Source organism: Oryza sativa, chromosome 1 (genome assembly GCF_034140825.1).
Source record: "Oryza sativa Japonica Group chromosome 1, ASM3414082v1".
Lineage (NCBI taxonomy): Eukaryota > Viridiplantae > Streptophyta > Magnoliopsida > Poales > Poaceae > Oryza > Oryza sativa.
Genome location: NC_089035.1, coordinates 34,913,357 through 34,931,993, shown reverse-complemented (window position 1 = coordinate 34,931,993; position 18,637 = coordinate 34,913,357). Strand labels below are relative to the sequence as shown.

Here is an 18,637-nt window from a genome sequence, read left to right as displayed (position 1 = left end):
CTTTTTCGTTTTTCCTTTTTTGAATTTTAGGATATTATTTTTTTAGTGGAAATTTTAGGACATTTTTGTTTTGGAATTTCCCGTTGTAGTATTTAGTCTCTCCATCCCAAAATAACTCAACCTATTACATGATATGACTTGTCAGTGTATAACGAATCTAGATAACCCTTTATCTAAATTTATTATACTAGGACATGTCAGATCATGTTCTTGGTTAAATTATTTTGAGACGGAGGGAGTAACTATATTTTGAGATGCAAGAAGTAACTACTTCACTCTAAAATATAGTAACTAAGAATAGGATTAGACTTATCTTAAAAATTATGAATGTACCAAAATGTAAAACTGTGTAATTACACTCTTATTATGGGTCTAATCTCATCCTAGGTTATTTTGGAATGGTGGGAGTAGTATTTGTTATGGTATTAGCTATTTTAAGTTTTCTTCGTGGGAGTAACAAACCAACTGAGTCCAAATTAAAGGCACGAACGAATTATAATCGTTCATTTTTGTGATAAAATGCTATAGGTAAAAGAAGTTTTAATAGCTGATGGAGGAAAAGTATCTAGAAAAAATAGTCGTAGAAAATGTTCTGCCCATTAATTAACTTTCGTATATAAGTTGACGCGACGAAAATCCTCTCAATATGTTTCGCACATATCCATTCCTCTTTTTTTTCAAAAAAAAGGAAGAGAAAATTTGTGGTTTATCAGTTGTAAAAAAAATGGGATCAATTAAAAAACATTTTCGAATTAAAGTTTTAAATTCCAAAATAGAAATTGATTTTGAAAAGTTGTCCAAGGCATTGTTGTGTCAGACGATTATTGCATTTCATACTTTTTTTTAATCACAGGAATCGTTAACATGGACAACATGACATTAGAATATGACAAATTTTGATATGGCCTTCTTTGCAACGCACGATTGATTTCTAAAAAGGGAGTATTTGTAGAAAATGCGACATATTTTCTTACCAAAATCACTCAAATTTTCAAATCTCATTATTAAACATGGAGATCTTCTATCTAATGTGATATCGAGCAGGTATCATTTACCTTAGAGTGAAGTGTACAGGTGAACCTACATGACACCTAATATAAGTTCAGAGATCTGAGAATGTATTTTCAGAGTTTAGGGCTTTGTTCATGCGCTTCACTCTTTACCTCATGTAAATGATTAGATTGGGCACCTCTGCATTGAAGGAAAAAATATATAGGTGCTACAGAACCCTACATTAATAGCTCATGTTTTGATGCGTTAGATCTTCATCCAACGGTTTAAACCAGTGTGCTGCAGTAAAATACGATCGACATTAAAAATCTGTCACTGTTGAACACACTTGCTACAGTACATGAACATGACCATTGTGTTACTCTCTCCGTCCCAAAATAAGCACAGCCATAAGTTTCCATACCAATTTTGATCGTCCGTCTTATTTAAAATTTTTTTATGATTAGTATTTTTATTGTTATTATATTATAAAACATAGGTAGTACTTTATGCATGACTTATGTTTTTTAGTATTTTATTAAAAATTAAATAAGACGAATGATTGAAGTTGGGCACCGAAACTCATAACTGCGCTTATTTAGAGACGGAGAGTAGCTTAGATCACTGTAGCACAAGACTCGAGGGCCTGTTTGGTTTACATGGACTTATTCCAAGTCCCTGTCACATCGGATGTTTGGATATTAATTTGGAGTATTAAAGATACACTAATTATAAAACTCATTCCATAACCTTGGACTAATTCGCGAGACGAATCTTTTGAGTCTAATTACGCCATGATTTTGAGAATGTGATGCTACAGTAAACTTTTGATAATTATAGATTAATTAGGCTTAAAAAATTCGTCTCGCAGATTAGCTCTCATTTATGAAATTAGTTTTTTTATTAGTCTATATTTAATATTCTAAATTAGCGTCTAAACATCCGATGTGACATGGGCAGCCCCATCTAAACACCCCTGCAAATAGTGTTCCCTACCGTTAGTGCAGATGACTTGCATCCGGATGCATGGTCTATTTTCTAGATCTTTTAGCACCCAACAGTCATGACGTGTTGTTATTCATCACATCAACTATTTATTGGTGTAATATACGCTCCCAAGTAATATACCCGATGTCATTAGGAGTCACATGAGAAAAAAAAGAATTCGCAACTTGATTAGGAAAAATAAATTAGTATAACCTTGATTCAGGAGGAAAACAAAACAAATAACAGTTCAAATGCATATTACAGTCATAATAACTGAAAATTACATTACAATTATACACTGTAAGAACAAAACATATGATTTACGTGGCTTGTACAAGTTTTTGCTGCTAGGGCCGGCACAACAGGCCCACATGCTAACTTCGGCCTATTTGAAGCTCATATTGAGCCTGAGTAATTTTAGTACGCCCATGAACAAATTTCAGTGAATAGAAGGCCTGATGACACATAAAGAGTAAAATACATAATCGTTCCTTAAAAGTTGAAGAGGGAGTGTCACTTAAATCCATAAACTTAAAATTACACATCTATGCCTATCATCTTAGTTTAATGAACTAAGACAGTCCAAACCTCATTTGATCATGGATAACTACCGATGTGATGCCACGTAAGCATCACTTTTATACTTAGCCCCCTCCACATCTCAGCCATCACTTTTATACTTAGCCCCCTCCACATCTCAGCGTGGTAGTAATTTTGCAATTGGCCTCTTGTTGCAACAATACCATCTCGAAATCCACAAAGTCCCCAATTCCTTTGTCCCTCCCATTCCACCCGATGGCTAGGGTTGCGACAATGAGGACAGCATTTGAAGGTGGTGGGAGACAATGAGGTAGCGGTGGTAGGGGACGAAGTGTGGATTCGCGCCGACAAGGGATCTGCACAGCGCACAACCTATCAAGTGCAACTACTCGCACAGCTCAAATTGGGCCCAAATCAGCTCACACTGCCGACGATCCCCAGTGTCACCCACTCGCCTCTCCCTCCCCCAAAAGCGTCGTATTGGGGGAAATGGGAGGGGCAGAGGGATTTTGTGGATTTCGGGATGGCACTATAGCAACAAGGGCTAATTACAACATTACTGTCACGCCGAGACGCGGAGGGGGCTGAGTGCAAAAGTTATGCCTACATGGAGTGCCACGTTAGTGGTCATCCCCGGTGAAATAAGGCTTGGATCGGCTTGGTTCATTAAACAAAGAAGATGGACTTAGATGTGCAAGTTTCAAGTTTACGGATATAAATGACACCCCCTCTCAAGTTTAAGGACCAGTCATGTATTTTACTCATACATAAATCTCAAAGTATACCACATCATGAAAAATCAACTAAATTCTCTTAGAAAATTTGTTGACACCTACTCGTATATGTTACTCCCTCCATTCCAAAATATATCAACCTGATCCTGAATAGGATACATTATAATACCGCGAATTTGGATAGGGAATCTATCCAGATTCATAGTATGATGATGTATCTCAACCAATTCAATGGTTTTATATTTTGGAGTGTCTATAGTGAGGGATGGACTAATAGCAGTTCGTGTGGGCCGTTTGAGGTACCATCAGCCTTATTTTCAGCCTATGGGCCTAGAAGCCGAAGCAGACGGACCACATTTGGGTCATTGGGTCCACTCACAATTGCACAGGCCACACGGTATGGGCCGTCAAACCAAGGAGCTTACTGCTCACGGCCTCACTATACAGTCTCTCTTCTTTCTTTTTTTTTTGCGATAGCCTCACTATAGTCTCAGTAACCCATGATTACACCTTAATTACCGTGCACTAAGCTACCACTAATCCAGCCCTTAATTAACATTAGCGACAGGAAGGGAACGGAACGGAGCGCCGCTGCGCCTCACATCACATGGACGGATCATTCCGTGTGCGTAATCTCATATTAGTCCGCGGCGCGGCAGCAGAGGCGGGGGTTTTGCGAATGCCGGCACGTGCACACCGAGCCCCCCAAGATCCCTCGCCCGCACGCGCGGGTGCGGGTGGGCTGGCCACGGCACGCCGCACGCCACCAAGCGCAGAGCAGAGGCCCGGCAGCAACTGCAAAGAAAACGGCCCCCGTTTTGGGCTCCCCGCTCCCCCATGCACAGCACAGAGCACACACGGAACGAGATTTGGAAGGAGAAACGTGTCTCCAAACATTTTACAGAAAATATTATAAGCGTATTGAAGAATAAACACGGGATATTGGGTCAGAATCATACGGTGTGCATCTCACTATTAAGGCCCTGTTTATTTCAGCTTAGGATTATTATAATCCAGATTATTGGGAGTAAGCTGAAAGAAACAGACAACTTATTGAAGTAGCTTATTATAATCTAGAGCCCAGCTTATTATAATCTGATAAGCTCATTTATGTGAGCTTTTTCTAAATTATTGGGTGAAAAATTATCCACCATACCACCCCACTCCCTTTTAGACTTGCAAACCCAATAATCTAGGCTCTAATAATCTAGGAAAGAAACAACTAATCGCTTATTTTACTACAGATTATAACAACCTAGCTTATAGTAATCTGACTCAATAATCTAGATTATAATAATCCCAAGTTAAAAGAAAGAGGGCCTAAGTCTGGAGTTAGAGTAGTCTAACAGCCTTATTGGTTGCACATATTCCCTAAATGACTTATTAGTAAATAAAAGTTAATTTATAGGTAATTTTTTATATATTTATTTGTAGCGACTTAAAAAGCTAATGTTAAAAGAGAATTATGTTGAAAATATGTTAAGATTAATTTAAATTCAAGTCCTTTTGCTTTCACTTAGAACATCTCAAACAGTCTATCTATCTCTCTCCAAGTGAAAATTTAGTAATTTTGGAAAAAAACACACTCTAACAGACTTGCCTTGCCAATCTTGGTCAGCCCAATACCTTTTCCCCCTCTCCTTTTCCCCTCCCGTATTCTCTCTCCCTCCAAGTCTAGATCAAGTGCCCTCCCCCTCCTCCCAGTTTGACCACGTCGACGCCTCCCCTCTGCCGGCACTGTCCCTTGTTGCGCCGTCAACTGCTGATGAGGCCGCTGCCGTCCGTTGCCTCGTCGTTGTCCGCCGTTGCTCGCTCGCATTCTCCGCCCATGCTCGACGCTGACGCCGGGTCAAGCGCCTCCGCTGCCGCTCACTCGCATCCTCAGCCTGTGCTCGCCACCGCCGCTGGGCCAACCACCATGGCCTACCGGTGCAGCGAGCGGAGCGGAGGAGACGACACAACGGTGAGGGAGGAAGGGTGCGGCGCGAGGAAGTAGCAAGGAAATGAGAGCGGCTCGACGGCGAATGGCTGTCGAGGAAGACGAGGCTGGCGAAGAGTGGATCTGTCATCACCGTCGCCTCGCACGCATGGATTCGACGTTGCCATAGTCGCTGCTCCCACCAGCCCGCGCCGCCTCCATCCCCGTGCCACATTGCAGACAAGAGAGGAGAAGAATAGGACAAAATTGGGTGAAGAACAACATAATACATACGAAGACTGACATATGGGACCCAATATTAAATTAGAGAGTGTAATGGAGATGTTGTTGGAGTGAAACGTGGATTTGGCTCTCTAAATTTTTGGCAAGTTGCCAATAGGACATTTGGAGAGTCAAAAATAGCCACTCTCTTGGAGATGCTCTTAAAACAAGTATAATAGTGAGCTATAAACCTACTACTATAACAGTGAGCTATAATAGTGAGCTATAAACTTATGTAGAGAAGAGAGATCATAACAAAAATTTAAGGTTGTTGGCTCTCATGTAAGAGCTAGCTTAATACAGACTCCAAAACAAATACATTAAATATATAAGTGAGAGATAGAGAAAGGAAAAGAAAATTGTAGCTAACCTTATAGTTAATCTATTATATATGTTAGCCCTTTTTCCACCACGGCGGGGCAGTTGGGCGAAGAGGCGATGGCAGCCGGGCGGAGAGGCGACTGAAGCGGCGACGGCACCGGCGGTGGAGGGGCGGCTCAGCCCGGGGCTCACGAGGTTTTGGGAGCCAATGTTGGTTACGCGAATCTGGGAAAGTCACGGTCCCCACTCCCCTCTCTCCTCTAGACAAGCACTTTATCTACGTGGATAAATATTGCCACACGTCACGTGTGCGCACTGTGAATGGCCGGCCAATGCTTTAGAATGCGATGGATCGCGTGCGTACCTGCATGGCTGCGTCCATACAGCAAAGCACGGCTTCTCTGGCTCGATTGTGCCGTGGACGAAGCAGCTGGTGAACAGAGTGCGTTCACAGAACACAGGAGGAAGAGTTCGTAATTCGGTCTTACGTACTTCTACCAACCATGTGCTTGCCAAATCTTGTGTTAGCAACCATGTGCTCGCCAAATCTTGTTAGATTTCAGCAAATGGGCCGAAGCACGCACATGCCCTGATCTTGAGTTCCTCCCCCTGACGAGACATGACATGACCAGAAAAACACACAAAACTGTACCGAGCGTACAGCACAATCATTGCTGATACTCCAAAATGGTGGCTTCAAAAGCCAAATCCTCTATTGCAATTTGATTTCTAAAATGACATTTTTGTTCTCCCGTAAGGGGATGCAATGGCAATGGCAATGGCAAAGGCAAAGAGATCTTGTTACTTCACCTCAGATGCTCTTGGCAAGTCTCAAATAAAGTGCGATAGCGGCAGCTGCACCAAGCCAAACAACAACATATACAAACAGGAAAGGATAAGAGGGATAAGTACTCGGAGAAAGTAGAAGAAAACAAGCCAATCTTCATCTACCTAGATCATCCTCTCGAGGAAAAAAGGCTGCCTCGACACCTCAAACTTCAAAGCGACGTCTTACCACTTCCCCACCACTCGTGCGTGCAACAGCAGTACGCCCAGACTTGCACGGTCATTATTTCGCTTATACTTATAATCATAATTATTTATCTGTAAGTTAAAAAAATTATAAATAAACTTTTTGTACAGTATGTGTTCTTAGCAATTTAAAAGTAGATGTTAGAAAATAAACTATGAATAAAACCCTAAAACCAACTTCCAAAATAAATTTTAAAATTTAAAATTTGGCTGCAGCTTATAAGCCAGAAGATAATTATGTCCTACTATTCCATATCTCTCTCCATGTAAGAACGACAGCTCGAACTGAAAAAAAAATTTCACCAAAGTTTTAGAAAAAAAAACCCCTGACACTGCGAGCTTAGCCTGAAGAACAGTGAGCCCATGGCGATGAACGGCCCGGATGAACCCGGTCACGTTCCGAGATGGGTCCCCGACTCCCCATGTGTCGCAGCCTCGGCCCCCACGGAATCTCGTGATCGCGCCACCGGATTGGGGCGTTGGACGGTCTCACGGTCAGGATGTCCTCCGTCGATGGACACGACGAGGTTAAGACCAAGTTTAATAGTATAGCCAACTACTAGCTCCAAATCATCTAGTATAGTTAATTTAATAATTAATTCATACAATAGTTACCTAAAAAAATATACTAGACTATTAAAACATGATCCTACATGTTATACATACTTTGTGTTTAGAGGCCGTGCTGCAGCTGGCTACAAATCTGTAGCTTGCTGCTCTTCTCTCTCATCTTTTATCTTATTAAAATATGTTTATAGCTGGCTTATAGTATGCTATTATACTTGCTTTAATTTAGGCCCTGTTTAGATCCCACTCCAAAATTTTTCACCATGTCACATCGAACGTTTGAACACATGTATAAAGAATTAAATATAGGCTAAAAAATACAGTAACTAATTGCATAGATTGCGACTAATTTACGAGATGACTCTTTTAAGCCTAATTGCTATATGATTTAACAATGTGTTGTTACAGTAAACATTTGCTAATGGTAGATTAATTAGGATTAATAAATTCATCTCGTGGTTTACTCCCTCTGGACTGATAATACTTGTCGTTTTAGATAAGAGTGGGGTCAAACTTTTAAATCTTTGGTTATGAATAATTTCTAAAATATTTGTCTCTGAAATATGGTGACCATATGTATAGATTAGTCTTAAGAAATACTTTAATAAAATCATATATTTGTTAACATTTATATACATATTATAATAAAAAATAATGGTCAAAGTTGTTTTTCGAAGACCGTGTCCTTATCCAAAACGACAATTATTATTAGCCCGGAGGGAGTACTAACAGATTTTGTAATTAATTTTTTTATTAGTGTCTGAACATTCAATACGATACCCTATATAACATCTGATGCGACATGCCAAAACTTTTACACTCCTGTAGCTAAACATCCCTAGCATGGATAGCAGCCGGCATGCATGCTCACTTGCTCAGTCCAACAGATGATCACACTGAGACTGACACTCCTTTTTCTGAGTCACTTCCAGCTGGAAAACAAAAGGGAGACAGCACGAGGTTGAGCTCGAAAAGCTGGAGCTGTAGTTGGGGAAAAGTTTAAGAGCTTTTGAAATAAACTTTTTTTGATTTTGATTTGTTTTTGTTTTGCTGTGGTGTTTGGATAAAAATGAAACTAGACTGAGATTGCTGACTGTGACGTGAAAAGATATGATAGATAAATTGAAAATTGGGGTGTGCTCCCGATTCCCGAGGAGGTTAGTTGAAAGAGATAACGAGGGATTTAACAACTCCTTGGAAATGGTGTAGCGGTTGGTTGAGAATTTTCAAAGCGCAGGTGAAGAAAATTGAATCCAATGCTCCTGATCCTTTGTGCTGTGCTGCACCTCGCTCGGCCCTTTTTCTGCTGAGGCCTGAGGGTAAGCTAATTCGTACAGTATACTGCTACGTACTAGTATACAAAAATGATCACATTTATCGTTGGAACAAACTTAATTTGAAACTTATCAGTTCCGTCGATTGCTTTTCACCCTATAAGATGCCGAGAAAATTAAAAAAATTAAAACTTAATTCAGAGTTTTCATTATACTTTATTTTTCAATATTTTCTCTTTCGGAGTAAACTGCATTCGCAGTACAACAACTTGATAAGTGGATATAATTTAATAGAAAACCTGAGAGAACGTGCTAGGAAAACATCTTAGTTGATGAGTGCAATTAAGTGCAAGAACTTAATAACTTAGCGTATATGCGCAACAAAGCAACTTACAAGGTGGTACGGTACGGTTTTAGTATAGTAACTTAAAAAGTTTAACAACTTAATTATTTCAAACATTTTTCTATACGCATTCAATTTTTAATTACTTAATTTGCTAATATACTTTGGTAGAATTATATGAACATACTTAAATTTTGTCATTCTATTAACTAAAAGTCAGTTAAAATTTACTATGTACAATTTTTTGTGTTTCCGTTTTAGATTTGAGAAGGTGGAGAAAAAAAAATTCCAAACCGGTGTTGCACATTGGATGATCAACAGAATTCTTATATTAAATTAAAGATTATAGTAGGTTTGCATGTAATAGCATATACTGACATTGTGAAAAGACATAGCACTCGTTAACCAAGCACATACTTAGCCAACTTGCTACACCGAAAAACTAAATGTCAAATTCTCCTATTAGAATACACCTATTCGTTAAGTTGTTGCATTCAGATGTTCAATTCTTCAGTTCTCGTACTAAATCGCATCCACGTATCAAGTTGTTATACCATAAGCATAATTTACTTTTTCATTCATACAGCTAAGAACAAATATATAAAAGGAGCAATTGTAAATTTACCACTACTTTGAATCGTTATTGCAAGAATGCCACTAGAAAATTTAAAAAATACCAAACTGTTATTCGAGTGGCACCCTTGCAAAATTAAAAAAACTAGTGGTAAATTTGCAAATTCCCCTGTATAAGAAGAGTTACTTACAAATTAATATTTTATTGTTTATAGAATGTAGCGGCTTATAAGGGCACCCACAATGGTTATCTATAGGCTCTCTACAAGAGATCCATGTCAGCATATTTTCCTACATGGAAGATATTAAATGAAGAGAGAGAGCAAATCTATCTACTAATTTAGAGATAGTCTATAGAGAAAAACGAGACAATGCATGAGAGAGCTATAGATACCCATGTAGACATACTATTGAGATGGTTTACTATTAATCTAGTCTATTGTTGAGATGTACATATTTTATAGACAGCACCTTACTTTACCATTGCGGATGCTCTAATCGGTTGCAGACTTGTAGGGGAGCGATGAGATTGTAAACTCTACTACTCTGTTACTCCAATTTTTTTTTTAAACTCTGTTACTCTGTTACTCCATGCCAGTGCATGACTTGGCGCCTTGTTGGGCAAAACTTACTACTCCGATCCACAACACAGCGCAAGAACGGTACTGACGTACTGTAGTATTCAACTGTACTGTACAGCAGTGCCATCCTATTTATATGGGCCTGTATCTGCTTTGAAATACTATAGAGTACATTGGTATATTTTGTCGAGTACATGTAGGATCACATACGCACACATATGACACATAAAAAAAAAATAAATATTAGGGAATGACCTAATATTAAATAAATAGAAGGGGGCTGCTATTTAACGGAATTCCGTTTTCGAATGGGATGATCCCAAGTAGGTATCAGATATGATACCTATTAGGTATCAGACGATTCTACACAACAGGATGATCCCGAGTATGTATCAGGTGTGATACCTATCAGGTATCAGACGATTCTACACACGTTTCATGTGATACTTATCAGGTATCATGCGATTTCTACCACGTATCGCGTGATACTCGCGGGGTATCATGTGAAACCTGTCAGGTATCAGACGATTTCAACCACGTATCGCGTGATACTCACGAGGTATCATGCGATACCTGTCATGTATCAGACGATTTCTATCACGTATCGCGTGATACTCGCGAGGTATCATGTGATATTTGTCAGGTATCATACGATTTCTACCATATATCGCGTGATACTTGCGAGGTATCGGATGATACCTACCAGGTATCAAGTGATTCCTACTAGATATAGCTGGGCATCCTGTTAGGGGAGGAGCACCCCGACACGCGTGGTCGGCTCCATGCAACGACGGCGACGGCGACGGGGGGTGGGCGCGGCGGCGGCGGGGAGGGGGGGCAGCGACAGCGGCGGTGGGGGATGGGCGCAGCAGCGGCGGAGGCGACGGGGGACGGGCGTGGCAACGGTGGGGGATTGCGACGGCAGCGAGTGAGCAGGCCTGGTGCATGTATGGATAAGAATCGCGTTGTGGAGGAGGCTATCCCGTTGGGAGACGGTATCCTGTCCCCTAGCATTCCCGTAAATAGAATGGGTGAGAGTTTGAACCCGAACATATGACACATCTATGTAGGTGCATGCTAGTACACGCTTAAATAAAGTCAAAGGTATTGATGATACGTAGAGCTATTTTGAAAAAAAAATACTTCTATTATATATGGGTTTTGCAAAGATTTTTAGTGATCAGAGTTACATCTATATGAGTAAAATCTGACGATATGTCCAATGAAATTAAGGATTTACTCTCGTGATGTAGGTGATCCACATGTTATTGGTACGAGAGGGTAAATCTTTAATTTTGCGTACGATCCAATCTCCCTCTAAACGGCCAAGTCAATATCTAAAACATCATATTCTTATCACTGGAAACATCATATTCTTATCACTGGACGGAGTAGTATTTGGTTGCGATCCATATTTTTCGTAGCATTTGATTCGTATTCTAGCCTTATTTGAATTCGTGTGCGTTGCTGTACTATACTTGTGATGATGATGATCAGCCTCATAGTAGCCCACGACGGGTGAGGTGGCAGAGGATGGCTCCCGCGGTCCCGCCTAGAGATTGCTATGGTCCAAACGTCACTCCTCCTCCTCCTCCTCTCCTCCTCCAATGGTGTTCGCAAAACCAAGAAATCATTATAAAATGCCCGGAATTCGAGGCACTTCTGCTCACCCAACCCAACCCAACCTCAACCTCAACCTCAAGCTCTCCTCCTCCTTCCTCCTCTGCTCCTGCTCCTGCTCCTGCTGCTGCCGTGTGCTCTGCTGGCTGCTCCTGCTGGTGAGGTGGTGGTCTCTCTCCCCCCACTTCACCATCTCCTCCTCTCCTTCGCCGCCGGCGCGCTTGCTTCCTCCTCAGCACGCCACCTCCTCGCCCCTCCTCATAGCTCAATCAGATTACTCGACCGTGCAAACATCCTGACCATTTTCTACAGCCCCGCGCTTTAGCGTTCTTGTTTTTTTTTTTTTGGCTGCTGCTGATTTGGTGGCGGCGGCTATCTTGGAGAGAGATACAGAATCCGTGCTTCTTCTTGAGCGAGCTGGTTGGTTGGTGGCATGAGGCGTGGAGAGCTTCAGAGTGAGTGCCATGGCGCGTGTTGATTGCTGTTGGTGGTGAGATGGAGGGTGGTAGGCTAGGAGGAGCGGCGGCTTCAGCATCGGCGGCGGCGGCGGCGGACGCGCGCGGCGGGATGTCGGGCTTCGCGGCTCCTCAGCACGCCATGTACGCACACCTGCCTCTCCATTTCTTGATGGTTTCTCTTCTCCCATTCTCCTGCTCATTTCTGCATGCTCTGTGCTGTGTCTTTACTTGTCTTAGCTTCTTTTTTTTTGTTATTTTTCTGAGTGAGTATGATCCCCTGATTGCTGATTAGTTTTGTTAATCGAGCATGGATCGCGGATGATTGCTCATTCTGCTTTTCCAGGGAAAAAAAAGTTGACTGCTTTTTCAGCTGATTAGCTCTTGTCGATGAGTGGAGTGGTGCCCTTTAGCTCAAGTATTGTAATGATTAGAGAGTGGAGTAGCTTTAGTACTGCTCCTTAGTCTAGGTTTTTGGTTGCTGCTGTTCTTGTTCTTATTATGCTTGTGGAGTGCAAAGACCTTAAGTAGCCATGCGGCCCATCACTGATCACTGGACCACCTATGTACTATATATGTTCTGAACCAGGACACTGGATTAGCACCACTATGGTAGGCCCCAGATCTCCAAAAAGGGTAAACAGGATATGCTGATTGGGCTTGATCATGCATAGTTTGGGTTAGCTCATAATAGAGTGAAGCATGGACCAGGGAGTGTGACACATTGTGGTGGAAAATGGACTTTTGCTGAACTATGCCAGGTTTCTGTCATAATCTTCAAATTCTTAATCAACAGATGTTGAAGAACCCTTTTTTTTTGTATTGCTCTGCAGTCTGAACAAATTTGGGTTCTTGACTGCTACTGCATGCAATGGGCATGCAAGTTTGCGACCAATGCAACTGAATGGTGTGCTGTTATTCTTGTATGGAAAAGAAATGATAGGTTGCACCATTGACTGTTGTTGAATGGACATTGTGTGATGCTCATAGGATGTATTTGATATGTAAGTTTTTGCTGTGTAGATTCACTATTTTCTGTTCTGTAACTGATCTGGTGTACAAAACTTTTCAGCCATACAAATTTGAACAACGTGCAACCTACTCAAGTTACTGATTTTGGGGCACTTGCGCAGTCTGCTGGATTCCGAATAGAAGATCTCGCTAATCTCAGTACAAGTATGTTGGCAATCAAATATGCTAGAGAATTCCTTTTTTCCATATGTTGTTTTCTTGCTTTATAAATTTCAACTGTGTCATTTCTACTTTTCTGCAATGGAGTTTTCACCATACATTGCACACAGCTACAATGCTGTACCATTAATGTCAATAAAAATCCCCTATACCTTTTCTGTCGACTGCCTGTGGCTTGAACACTTTTGCTTTATTTTTCTTATTTCCAGATGGTTTGTTCAATCTGAAGTCAAATGCTCATACCATTATCAATGACCCCCTCCAATTTGAGAATTATGTAAAGGTATGCAGGCCATGAACGGATAATTCCTCATGACAGATCTGATGGTCTTTTATAAAGTAAAATTCCACCCACACCAGGAATTCATGCAGTTTTCCCTCCTGGTTGCAGTCTATTTCTCCGTCTAATATTACTACAACAGCAACAGTAACAGTAGTTGACCCTCAGACACTGGTCCCACAAAAGGGAGCACAACTGAATTTGGTAACTATAAGGACTGGTAACGTTGAGAATTGGGGGGAGTCGACTATTGCTGATACAAGTCCAAGGACTGATACATCAACAGATCCAGACACTGATGAGAGGAATCAGATGGTAATAAGACGCCTATCATTTTGAAATTACTGTTTATCATGATGATATGAATTTGTTTAAAACTGTTCATACCAGGTTTGGGATGTTTGAATTTTCTTTCAAATACCTTTGTAAAGAATTGCCTGAATTTGTGATAGGTACAGCCTTTATAATTCTACTATTATATGCATGTGGCGATTGATTTTTTATGTGTTAAGGACTGATGGTTCATAACTTCATATGTGCCATTGAGTTCAGATTAGCTGATGAAACAATTCAGTGTAGCACTACTTGTAGATTTTGCCTTCCCTAGACTAATCCTTGCATGCTGCCTATAACATTCTTGGAGCATGTGGAAGCTTTAGTATATGTACATTGATCCTCAATCATGTAAATAATTGAATTTTCCCATTAACACAACCACTTCAATTATTTTGTATTATTTTCACTTTATTTATGCTTTTTTGGGGTTGAATGCTAAATTTATACTCAATCATATCGATTTATTGGCTATATATACTTAACAGTTTGAACAAGGACAGTTAGCTGCTCCCACTGCTTCTGATTCTAGTGACAGGTCAAAGGACAAACTAGATCATAAGGTATGCGCTGTATCACCACATACAATATGCTTTGATCATACATGCAATCCACCATTCAAAGTAAATGACTCTTTCTCAACAGACACTTCGCCGCCTTGCCCAAAATCGTGAAGCTGCTAGGAAAAGCCGTTTAAGAAAGAAGGTGTGTTTGTAACTTTGTATGATCTTGAAATGTTTTATCTGATATTGTTGTTGAATTTGAACTTCTACTGAGCTACATATATATTTTCTTTCATCATCTCCTGTCTAACAAGCTACTTTCTTTAAGTAGTGTGTTACGGATTATTTTTACCCTGAAATTCCATTAGTAGCCTATAAACTTGTCCTAAACCATGATAGTATTTGCAATTGTAGATTAGATAAGCATTTTTTTTTAAAAAAAATTAGCCCTTTTTCTTCAGTTTGTGCTCTTTTGGATGCTTTGTATGGTTTCATCATTTATTTTCTGCAGGCATATATCCAAAACCTTGAGAGTAGCAGATTGAAACTTACTCAGATAGAGCAAGAGCTTCAGCGGGCTCGTCAACAGGTAGAAGCTCAATATTTTTCTTGCAGGATTTATCAGAAGTTTCAAGAGATAAACATGTATTCGGTTTAATTGTCCAACATGTGCTTCAGGGCATTTTTATATCAACATCGAGTGATCAGTCCCACTCAGCGAGTGGAAATGGTAATAGTGTACTGACTTTTCTCTTTTTCTAGAATTGTTGGTTAATATAAGCAGTGCTGTCTGTTGTATTTTATCATGTGTCTTTTAATCATCATTTTTCTTCGGTATTACTTGGGATAAAGGAGACAAATAAAGAGAGAAGAAGATAGACACGAACATGACCAACTATGACTAGCTATCACGATACACTACTTTATACTTAAGAGTCTTGTGCAAGAAAAAAAAACTTCTTTAGGTATAATAACAAATTGTAGATATCATGGTAGCTAGTTTCAGTTGCTCATTGTTAAGTATCCAATATACTGCCAATGCCTTTTTATGGTAATGTACTGATGTTTTCTAATCTGTAGGAGCTTTGGCATTTGACATGGAGTATGCACGGTGGTTGGAGGAGCATAACAAACATATAAATGAGTTGAGGGCTGCAGTTAATGCACACGCTGGTGATAATGATCTCAAAAGTACAGTTGATAGTATTATGGCACACTACAATGAAATTTTCAAGCTCAAGGGTGTGGCAGCCAAAGCAGACGTTTTTCATGTGCTGTCGGGAATGTGGAAAACCCCTGCTGAGAGGTGCTTCATGTGGCTAGGTGGCTTCCGATCATCTGAGCTTCTTAAGGTAAGAATATACTATTATTATATTGCGCCTACTTATTTTGAAGCCTCACCCGGAGGCAAAATGCTGACCTGAATATATATTATTTTAATTGATCCAATATTTTTCTTAGGCTCTGTTTTTTTTGAAAGGAATACTACCAGGCAATGGCCCAGTAGTGTATTTTATAGAAGCCAACAAAGTTTTTACAGGGAAAAAAAGAAAAAATACAAAAGGCTACAACCCCCTATAGAAGCTATAAAGTTTGTAACCAATTAGAAACCAATTGTCTAAGATCATCATTCATCCTACACATATGTAGAAGAATTTCATGCTTAAAAGAATTCCACCAGCTGTCAAATGAAGGATCTATATTCTGGAAAATCTTTCCATTCCTTTGCTTCCAAATGTGCCAACACGCAATGAAATAAATCTCCAAGAATCCTTTTTTCTGAAATCTCAATCTTGCTAGCACCAGCATCCTTTTTTCTGAAAGAATTCTAGAGAAGTGTTCCAAGATATTCCCAGCTTCTGCCAACATTTTCTACTAAAAGGGCATTGAAAGAACAGGTGAGACAAAGTTTCTCTGTCATGCAAAGGGCATAAGACACAAGTAAGATCAGCATTTAGGGGGGCGTATTTTCTCCTGTCCAACATGTCTCTCGTGTTCAGCCTATCAGAGAAAAGAAGCCATATGAAAACTTTTATCTTCATCACACATTTGCTCTTCCAGATCCATCGGAAAGGTCTGGGAGGTTGCGTGGATGCAAAATTCAACTTGTAAAAAGCTTTTGAGGTGTAATTGTTCCTGCCCCATATAAAACTCCAATTATCCCCCTGCTGACTTGCTAAGGACAGAGCATCCAGCTCTCCCTTTAGCAGCAGAAATTCTGTGTAAGCTTCCTGGGTCAGTGGCAACTTAAAACAATCCTCAAAAGGTTTAGCACAGGTGACAGCCAAGGAATCATTTCTGGCAATGGCATGGCCACATAGATGTGGGTAAGTGATGCTCCTAATTTGGTCATTCCACATGTCGTCCCAAAACAAAACTGTGTTACCTGAGATAACCTCACACTTTGCAATTCCCCTGAAGTAATCTGAAAGAGAATTTTTTAAGAGAATTCCCCTGAAGTAAACTGTGTTACCTGAGATAGCCTCAAAACTGTCTTAGGCTCTGTTTGGAATAAGAGAATTTTTCTCGCTCAATTTCTGTGTGAAATGAACTATTTCTTGTGAAATTTGTTGCACTCGAAACAGGTCCTTTTTGTCTTTGTGATTAAATAATTGCCTTCATGACTTTTGACCGACTTGAAAGCTAGAAAAGCTCACGATCTACATTTCTAATTAGATATTATATTGTTTTGCTTTGCTTTCCCTTTTCTTTTATAAAAAAATAGTCTTTTGTGGAATTCACCAATCTAGTTATCCCTATCCACACAGTTCGTAACAAATTCAAGATGACTGACATCTAGTTCCTTTTATACCAACATTTCTGCTGCAGTTACTGGCAGGGCAATTAGAGCCTCTTACAGAGCAGCAGCTTGCTGGCATAGCCAACCTGCAACAATCCTCCCAACAGGCTGAAGATGCTCTTTCTCAAGGGATGGAAGCACTACAACAGTCGCTTGCAGAGACCCTGGCATCAGGATCTCTCGGCCCTGCAGGATCTTCTGGTAATGTTGCAAACTACATGGGACAAATGGCAATGGCTATGGGGAAACTTGGTACCCTAGAAAACTTCCTACGGCAGGTAACTTGTATTTGCTTACCTCCTATTTTATAACCTGGTTTGTTTGTTCAATATTGTTCGAGTTGGTTTGTGCAATCTATTTGGCTCATGCATTGTACTTGGACAACTAACGTGGCACCTTTTCTGTACTCAATAGACTGTTCTAGCTGGTGCTAATGCACATAATTAAATGGGTTAATTAGATCCATGCCTTTGCAAATATGGGTTAAAAGTGAGATTGCAACCTCTCTCTCATCACTAATTATATTGGCTCATTGTCTAAAAATTAATTAATTATTCCCTCTGTCCCAGAACATGATCATTTTCAGCCCCTCCCATTTGTCCCAAAACAAGTTTATTTTTAAGCAATCATTGCATTGAAATTTGTCAAAGTAGGGGATAAATACATTGGGAATAGATAAAAAGATAAATAGACATGTTTCTGTGTTGACTAATACAGAAGGGAAAATAACCATTAAACGGAATACCAAGAAATAGACATAGAGAAATGTATATTTCTGTTGCAAATTGTAACTTTTGGTGAACTATAACGATGCCTTATCTGCAGGCTGATAATCTGCGGCTTCAGACTCTTCAGCAAATGCAGCGCATATTAACCACTCGCCAGTCAGCACGAGCTCTACTTGCAATAAGTGACTACTTCTCCCGGCTTCGTGCCCTGAGTTCTCTTTGGCTCGCCCGTCCAAGGGAATAAATAAATTGAATTGATTCGTAAGTAGGATATTGTTAGGTAATGTATCTCTAGTGTTATATCAGATAGGAATTGAGGTATTCCCTACTTCCTAGATTCTTCACAATGTTCATGTATTGGTGACAGACTCGGATCACTATCTTTCCATGTATGTCTTCAAGTGAATGTTCAATGCATATTGTAGTCTGTATATGACATCATATGATGAGTTGTTGGGCAAATTTGTAACATTTTTGAGAAAAGTGGGGATGTAAATACTTGCAGAATAATTTTAGAGCTTATCCAGTGATTATATTGGAGGGTACAATTTGCAAAGAAACCATGCAACCTGTGAAACTGACGGT

The 18,637-nt window shown here is 40.1% G+C and overlaps 1 protein-coding gene across 1 annotated transcript; it reads left to right on the top strand.

Annotated features, from left to right (window-relative positions):
• Positions 1-11,808: 11,808 nt before the first annotated feature.
• LOC9266109 (transcription factor TGAL1-like) lies at positions 11,809-18,600 on the top strand. The gene is made up of 11 exons (NM_001404770.1): positions 11,809-12,361; positions 13,290-13,393; positions 13,618-13,691; positions 13,800-14,003; positions 14,510-14,584; positions 14,667-14,726; positions 15,036-15,113; positions 15,203-15,254; positions 15,605-15,876; positions 17,354-17,602; positions 18,150-18,600. The coding sequence occupies exons 1-11, from the start codon at positions 12,258-12,260 to the stop codon at positions 18,294-18,296; spliced, it is 1,419 nt and encodes a 472-aa protein (NP_001391699.1). The 5' UTR covers positions 11,809-12,257; the 3' UTR covers positions 18,297-18,600.
• The last annotated feature ends 37 nt before the right edge of the window (positions 18,601-18,637 follow it).